At 42.0% G+C, this 8,798-nt stretch overlaps 1 protein-coding gene across 1 annotated transcript; it reads right to left on the bottom strand.

The window, feature by feature from the left end:
- Nucleotides 1-6,123: 6,123 nt before the first annotated feature.
- On the bottom strand, nt 6,124-7,707 carry LOC124662995 (LOB domain-containing protein 15-like). The gene is made up of 3 exons (XM_047200762.1): nt 7,635-7,707; nt 6,627-6,982; nt 6,124-6,546 (listed from the first exon to the last, which is right to left on the bottom strand). Exons 1-3 carry the CDS (start codon nt 7,705-7,707, stop codon nt 6,124-6,126), a joined length of 852 nt encoding a protein of 283 aa, XP_047056718.1.
- Between the last annotated feature and the right edge of the window lie 1,091 nt (nt 7,708-8,798).

Below are 8,798 nucleotides of genomic sequence, written 5' to 3'. Positions count from 1 at the left end.
CACCATCTCAACAAGAGTCGACGCCATGTCTGGTAGAGGCGGAGACCGAGCTCGCGGCCGTGGCCGTGGCCGTGGTCGTAGCCGCGGTAGAGCGGCACGCTCGCTGTCGCCTGCCACGCCGTCGTCTTCACCGTCGGAGATGGACGTGGAGCCGGGCGTGCTGTTCGAGTTCGTCCTCGTCCTCAAGGCCGACCCACGCGGCATCGAGATTCTGCCGGAATCCTTCGCCGAGTACGTCGCCGGTGACGACCGCCCGCGCATGATGCATCTGTGAGAGGCTTCGTGCGGCTACTACCGGTGGATCGTCGGCGTGATCTACGACGCGCGCGGCAAGATGTACCTCAACATCGGCTGGGAGAAGTTCGCGCACCACCACAGCCTCGAAGCCGGCTTCATCCTCCTGTTCTCCAACTTCGGCGACATGGACATGAGCGTCAAGGTCTTCAACGAGACGCGCTGCCGCCGGGACTACCACGGCGATAGCACCGACGAGGAGGACGACTGATGATGAAGAGTGTTGTTTCTTCGCAGCGAATACGTGCACGGAAGTTTCTGGATGTTCGTCTCATCGGTAGAACCAACAAGGCCACCATCCTCCCGCTGGATTTTCCAGTTTGGGTGACTGGGTGTGCCCTCGAGTGTTCTTTCTTAGCAACGAACACAGGAAACCTTCGATGCACGGCCTAGTTAGGTTTAGTTTTTTTGCATAATTTTATATTTGTGGCCACCATGGTTTAAACTATGTATTAGTTTGTGGAAAACCATGTTCCAAATTATGTCTTCCTGTAAACCACGTTCCCAATTATGTATTAGTTTGTGGAAATCTATTATCTATTATATACTAAAAGCAAAATAAGAATATTTAAAGGAGACACCACGTTAATCCACATGTACTAAAATTATTTGATTCGTCGATCTTATAATTAATGGTTAAGATTTAAAGCTAAAAAAGTTACGTAAACTATAGACATGTACAACCTGTCACATACACATTGTGTAGTTATAAGGATGAGTCGTCACATAAAAAGAAAAAGATGAGCCATCTCAAAAATCAGAAAAAAAAAAAAGCATGGGACAAGAGATATGTTACAAAGATCACGCCTCTGATAAAAAAGAATGCCTTGTATGCTAGCTTTTCCGGCCGGAAGATCACGTGTGGTATGTGGTCTCCGGTAACAAAATAGTCATGCAATCAAAATAATTAATAGTTACGATCTGCTAGAAAGGAAAAAAAGTTTGTTGATGATTTGTTTCCATATGACACAAGGTGTAATGCACCCTGCAGGTACGGTCGTCCGTTTAACATGTATAAGGAAAAAAAACAAGAACCAGCTGATGTGTTTCCTTACAATGGGTGTCCCGCTTATTATAAGGATAAATAAAAATACTTCTAGAGAACGTAGATGGTAGGTGTATTCTTTACCAAAAAAAACAAGCATTGTAGCTAGCTTAGCTCGACCATGGTTATACACAAGATGTGATAATATAAGCCGATGTTGTATCGATCCGTATAGTATATATGCAATGTATGCAAGTTTTTTTTGCTGGCTGGCCTTTCCGAAATTTTGCCAAAAACCGGTTTTACATACTACATTTGATGGTATTAATATAATTTGCTAAATTTATATTTTTTGGGGAAATTTTGAAAGAATATATGAATTTGTTTTGAATATCTCGAACGGAATAGCGGCAGGTATTTCTAATATTGTGAAGAATAGGAAATATTAGTGCGTAGCAGTATTTTTACCCAACCTAAAAAAGAAAAAAACATTAACTTTTCATAGATTTTTTTCGCGAATTCAAACTATATTATTCAAAAGACGGGGTACAGTCTATGCCGATCTACGGGTACATTTACCCGACAGGATCTCACATCAATTTTTTCATAGCTGTCAAAACTTACCCGTGTTAATATAATTTTCTCAAATATAAATATTTAATATATACCGATAAGGTATTGATCCGTATAGTATATATGCAATGTATGCAAGTTTTTTTGTCGGCTGGTATTTCCGAAATTTTGCCGGAAACCGGTTTAAAGACTACATATGGTATTAATATAATTTTCCAAATTTAAATATCTTTGGGAAGTTTTGAAAGAATATATGAATTTGTTTTGAATATCTCGGGTGGAATAGCGTCGGGTATTTCTAATATTGCGAAGAACAAGAAATATCAGTACCTAGAGGTATTTTAACCCAACCTAAAAAAGAAAAAACCTTAATTTTCTACAGAATTTTTTTCGAAGGAGGAAAGCTACCGTGAATTCAAAATATATTATTCAGAAGAAAGAGTACAGTCTATGCCGATCTACATGTACATTTACCCGACATGACTCACATCAATTTTTTTTGTAGCGGTCAAAACTTACCCATGTTAATATAATTTTCTCAAATATAAATACTTTTTGGAAATTTTGAAAGAATTTATGAATTCTTTTGAATATCTTGGGAAAAATACCTGCCGGTATTTCTGGTGCCTGCCAGTAGTTTTACCCAACCGAGAAAAAGAAACATTGACAATAGTAGAATTTTTTCCGCCTGAGGATAGCTACTGTAAATTCCTAATATATTATTCAATAGACTTGGTACTGACTCATGCCAATCTACATGTACATCTACCAGATTAGATCTCACATAAATGGATGGAAATTAGGTGGAATACACACTACTAGCGTCTCTCCCTACAAAAAATGAACTCACAGTGCTAGGTTGTCGAGGGGTATCTTCCTAGGCACATCAAACAACGAAAAAAAAATTAATACACAAAGCTAGGCATATCATGGTGGAAATGCAAATATGTGCTAAAATTATAAAGTTTAAAATGGTCAAGAGGCGTATCATATGTTGAGTACATTGATCCGTAAATGTGCATGTTTGAGAAAACTGGTCAAAACAAGTAGGTTTCTAATTTCAGTTATAACACATAAAGATTTACACATTTTTCTAAACATTAATTCTGCTCTATGATGCAAACGTTACTCGGGGGATAGGGAATCCCTGACAGATTCACATTGAAATGAGAATAAACAATAATCTATTAGATTACAAGACAAACTACAGTCCTGAATTTCTCACATCTATCTATCTATTTTTGTGGACTATGTAAATATATTATTCCCCTTAATAGGAAGTTTCACTTTCAAAAAATTAAAGAGGATGCCCTCGCATTTGCGAGGGCCACACTGCTAGTTGAAATAAAAATGCCAAAAAAAAGTATTTTAATGTTTGGGGGCGGCGTTTGGGGGATGCGGCTGGGGAGCGACTTCCCCCAAACGCGGCACGAACAAAACACGTCTCCCAAACGCTCAATCCAGCGCGGTTTGGGAGACGCTTTGGGAAACGCGACTGGAGATGCTCTAATATTTCCTTCATCATACCACATCATCCGTATCTGACTAACCAGAGAACGTATAGTGTACGAGACATACGGTAGACGATTCCAACAGTACTGGCAGTAGATCGAGAGGTGTGCAAGTAGGGAGAATTAAGCTGGAACTAGCATCCCGTGCTCGGTTTCTAGGTTACCGAGAAGACATTTAAGAATCTGTGTATTGGCGTTGAGTGCAGACAAGCAGGGGATGGCCGACATCTCAAGCAAGCACGACGGTGGACCAAATCCGTCACGTCTCACCCAGGCCATGCACACACGCCAAGCTCCCCAGCCCAGCTTAAGCATTGCTGGCCATCTCAAATAAACAAACGATCCGATTACCAGTGGTTGTATGGTTAGAAAATCAGTTGCATACCAGCCATCAAAGTTTAAACCATGGATTCAATACTTTAGTATGTCATAAAGACGTAATATTTTTTCAGTAGAAGACGACGTTTATGTGATAACTTCGTTAATCTCAAAGTCGACTGAATTTGTATCTTAGACTTAACCTCTCGAATGTGCTATAAGGATAGGTGTGAGTGAGGTGAGTATGTATACACGCATGTGTGTGTGAGCGCGTACTGTGTTTAGAAGAAAAAATCAAAACCAACAGCAAGCTCTTCTTCCTCCCTCGATCGGTCTCGGATCGGGAGAAGTGAGCTCGATCTCGCACGCATCCACACACACATGAATACATGCATGCTAGAACGAGTAGCTGTATCTTTCATGGCGTTGCTACTATTTTAATGTGACCGAGCTTCCCTAGCTAAGCTACTTTACCGATTTGGAACTCAACTGGTACTCTGGCAGTACGTACGAGATCGGTCGATGAATGCAAACTCTGCACGCTAAGGAAAGGCCTTCCCTATTGTTGTTTTCTACATTACCTAGCTAGCTGCCTAGTCACATTGACATGTTGAAAGAGCCAACTCAGCGGTACATGACATGCATATGCCAAGACGCCAAAATGACGGTGCTTTGTACAGCGACCACACATGCGTGTTACGCAAACGGAAGAGAGATTAGTGGAAAACTGATGCGTGTGTGCGTACATGCATACACCTGATCGATTAGTTGAAAGGTCGTGTGTGAACTAGAGACAATTCCATAAACAGCTCAGCTTAGCAATGTAAATTGGATTAAAACGTTAATATAGATCGAAAGCGCTACATGAAGGAAAATTCTCTTGATCGACGGTTTTAGCGCTACAGGAAAAGGAAATCTTCTGATGATATGCTCTACAAAAATGAAATGGAACGTCAACACCATACTGTATATAGTAGATACGCATAATGCATCTAATACCATTTGCAGTGTAGAAATGTATGGGATACAGTAACTTGTTATGTCGTTTCCACAGCAAGCTCTGTAGACATACTGTTTTGTCCTATCGATGCACAGTTCTACTTGCCTAAATTTAAATCAGTTAACTAGCGAAAAATGATAAAGATGGGACTTAGCAATCAAAATTGATATGCATGCATGCACACACGCACACCATATCAACACGGTGCAAGATAAATAGTGCATTCATTTCTGCCCGGTTTTTTTCTCATTAGATGGACACTCTTTTCGGCTTGAAAGTGGAGATACATAATCACATGGGGGTTGCCCAAGCATTGGATGTTAACTTACCAACTGGACAGAACGGAAGGTGCTGAAGATCTGTAGTGCTTTAGTACTGTTAATCTGTTATGGCTAAAGAACATGCTAGCTTACACGCAAATTCATATCAATCATTGAAAAATTCATGGAATCAAATAGGAAGAAAGCGACTGATCATATTGAGTATTGCTTAACAAAAAAAATCAACTTGCGATGCATTGCGAGATGATTTCTCTAAGTAGGGGTACACACACAACGTCACTTCTTATAGTTTTTTAATGTACCAAAAATTTGAAAAAGTATACTCCCTCCGATTCATATTACATGATATACTAATATAAATATATCTAGATATATTTTAATTATAGATACACTTATTTTAGTGGCAACTAATATGAATCGGAGGGAGTGCCTAATGTTGTACTACAAAGTCACATCGATCTGTGAAGTTTGAGATTAATAAGTTGTGTTGTCAAAGAAAACAAAAAATATTTTTTTATGAATTTTAAATTCATATCTATTTACTACTACCTGTGATTTTTGTGGAGAACACATATTATAAATTTTCCATCTGAATATTTTTGTGTGGATGGTATAATCTTGTATTAAACTCCTTCATTTATGTAGAACCTTTTATTGCGATGTAGTATCGAAAAGAAAATCAAAAATTGGTGCGGTTGTAGGTGTCATGGTGCTCACTCACCACTTTTTTCATTTTCGTAGATTTTTTTATTGTGATGTAGTGTAAAAAGAAGATTAAAATTTAGTGAGGGGGTAGGTGTCATGGTGTTCACTCACAATGCTTCCCAAGTATTATGACAAAAGAAGAGATGAAATATTGTCGATTATTTTGTTTTCATTTGCAAAATTCTAAGCTAGCCAATACTAGTTGTCAATTAAAGTATGAAATCTATGCTTATAAATAAAGATCCACCAATTGATTAAAGTTAAAAAAGCAATCACGACGAACACATACAATAAAATAATCTTTTCCTCAACCAAGATATATATCCACATCAGCTATATCTATTTCTAGAGAAGAAACATGTATATAGAGTTACACTTGCACACAGTTTATTCCATGAGTTAATTAATTAATTGCGATCTCGATCAATCACCAAAAGGCAAATAAATCCATGCATTTCAACCAAAGTATGCATCATGCTCACTTGTGTTGAGGGAGCTGTAGTCAGTACTCGACGGTTGTCCGGGAGCATACACCGTGGTGGACGTCGATGGCATTCCAGCCACTTCTTGGCCGGCCTCCGCCACCGACACCACGTCAGAGGCATGTACCACTTGCGTGGCAGGAGCCATGAAGTCACCGGCCGCGGTGGTATGGACGTCCTCGATCATGAGACCGGCCGCGCCGGCGACGCTGGCCTGCCGGTACCTATGCTTGAAGATCTCGGCCCTGACGGCCTCGAGCTCGGCCTCCAGCGCGTTCACCTGCTGCTCCAACATGGAGATGGCGCCCCTGCAGCCGTGCACCGGGTCGCGCAACCGCAGGTTCGCCTCGTACACCAGGCTGCTCGCCGCGTTGGCTCTCTCCGCCTCGGGCACCTCCTGAACGAAGCACGTTACACCACACGGTAGAAGTTAGAAAAGAAATATGTGCTAATTAAAAAATGTTTGGTGGTACGTACGAGGAGCATCTTGGAGACGTTGCTGGCGCCGAAAACCTTGTGGACGGCGGCGAACTTGTGGGGATCGTGCGGGGAGAAGTAGGGGGCGAAGGGGCACTCGTGGGCGCAGCGGCGGCGGAGGAGCTTGCACGCGGCGCACGGGGTCGCCGTGTTCGTTGCGCCGCCAAGGCCTAGGTTTACGCGGCGGGGGGCTTGGTGATCAGTCGGTGACGCGACGGCCACTACGACGCCCGCGGCGGCGGAGGCGGCGTCCGGCTCTCGCTTGATCTTCTTGCCGATCTCATCGAGTCTCTCCCTGGTGGTGGTGGAAGACCAAAGGTTAGGGCCCTTTGCCATGGAAATTAAGTAGGGGGAATCTTAAAAGGCAGGATGCAAACTGAAGTGGTAAAATGGTAATCGCAAGAACAGAAAAGGTCCATAAACCTTTAAGCAGAACTTTTAGATGATCAATCAAAGCGGTGTCGAAAAAAGAGTGGAAAATCAAAGATCACATCTATAGATTTTTTAAGAGATCTTTAAAACAAACATAGAGAAAACAAAGTACAGCCATCAAACGAAAAAGAATAAGAACTATCAGAATCTTCCTCTGAGGCAAGGGTCTCCTACCTCTCCGTGGACATAGAGGCATGCTCCTTGCTTTGGAGACGAAGATGGACACCGGAACAAGAGAGAATGAGGAGATCGATCAGTCGACCCAAGGGGAGAGATAGACAGGTATAGAAGTGTAAAGTTCGGAATTGCGAGGAAGGAAAGAGTGCTTAAAAGGCAAGGTATTAATGAGGGGGATGGGCGTAAAGCATGCCACGCAATTGGTAAGTAAGTAAATGGGGAAGAAGAAATGTTGGCAAGCCAAGGCACGTTGACTCGATTAGTTGGCCTCCCTCCCCCCTCTTATCCCTGCTAGTGTTTCTGCTCATGTCAAGGGAATGAAATTAAGTTGAAAACAATATGCTACTTCTACCTGGGGATCTAAGCGCAACCACTATTAGATCGTTTTCTTTTTCTTACCACTCTTCACAGCTCTCAAGTTTTCAGTGCCGTTGGGGAGGGGCTCTGCTGGGATCCCAAGAATCTTCCCCATCATTTTTACTATTTTGGGTGCACCATACCGGCACCATTTGTTTTTCAAATGGGAAGTCAAGATTTGGTCCCCCTCATCAGTTTAGGCTTATGCATCTCCAATTACATCTAATGGTCAGAAAATTAAACGTGCGTAAAAAAATCATTATGTCTTGCGTTATTATTATTAAAAGAAACTTTATAGAAATATTTCGCATCCAGTTTTAGCTTGCAAGCTCACAAATGGGAAAGTCTCAGGAAAAAAAGGAGAATGAGAAGTAGTAGGAGGGGCATTGGGCTAATGGGCTGTGTGCATCCTTCTTTCTTTGGAGAGGTACTGGGCCAATGGAAGTATGCTGGTGTTTGCTTTCTTAAGGCTTTGTAATTTGTTTGGGTATCTGATCACATTTCCTAGCCATAGCTGGGAGGATACTAGATGGTCCATGCGCGCCCTGCCGCGCTGACTTCCGATACTTTGATTACATTCTATGGCGTGTGTTCTTTGTCATCATGTAAAGTTTACCGTGTTTGTCGTTTGTTTGCCTCAAATACTTTGAAATTTCATGACTCTAGCTGATTAGATTCTAGGATCATGCTAAAGATTAACCATCGAAGAGACATAAAAGTGATGTCACTTGCATTACAAATGGTGAAAATGTTCCAGATAGCCAACGAACACATGTCCTTCTACATCACTTTCACTTTCAGAATTTCCTTTTTTCTTCCAAGGACAGACTGCAAGACTATCTACCAAGCCAAGATCCACTCATCATCGTGAGCAAAAAAAAGGGGGCAATGGAGAGAAGGGGCATAAGAGTGGTCGCACCACCTCTCTCCAGCTTCCCGCTGATCTGCTCTGGTAGCACGGAGGGATCACCTTGAGTTTTGCGTCACTGTGGAGGAAGACATTAGAACCACCTCGCCGCAGCTAGGGTTCTCCACGGGGGCGCTTGCAGGGGCGGAAGGTTTGGATCACACAAATAACCACTAAAGAAGCTAGAGGCCACACACCACAATCTTGAGAGGCGTCATGCCTGCCGCACAATTCTGAATAGTTTAAATGCTAGTAGGATTTTACATGTAAGCCATCGGATTGATTGATGCTTCTAGCAA

This window comes from Lolium rigidum, chromosome 6 (assembly GCF_022539505.1).
Source record: "Lolium rigidum isolate FL_2022 chromosome 6, APGP_CSIRO_Lrig_0.1, whole genome shotgun sequence".
Classification (NCBI taxonomy): Eukaryota; Viridiplantae; Streptophyta; class Magnoliopsida; order Poales; family Poaceae; genus Lolium; species Lolium rigidum.
The sequence above is the reverse complement of the archived record's forward strand: the minus strand, read 5'-3'. Positions and strand labels throughout refer to the sequence as shown.

Bases quoted from the DNA above. Each gene is read 5' to 3' on its own strand.
- LOC124662995 (XM_047200762.1), bottom strand. From the start codon at position 7,707: ATGGGGAAGATTCTTGGGATCCCAGCAGAGCCCCTCCCCAACGGCACT. The intron at 6,983-7,634 runs GTAAGAAAAAGA...CTGCCTTTTAAG, and splicing joins CTTGAGAGCTGTGAAGAGTG to ATTCCCCCTACTTAATTTCC. The intron at 6,547-6,626 runs GTACGTACCACC...TGCTTCGTTCAG, and splicing joins ACGTCTCCAAGATGCTCCTC to GAGGTGCCCGAGGCGGAGAG.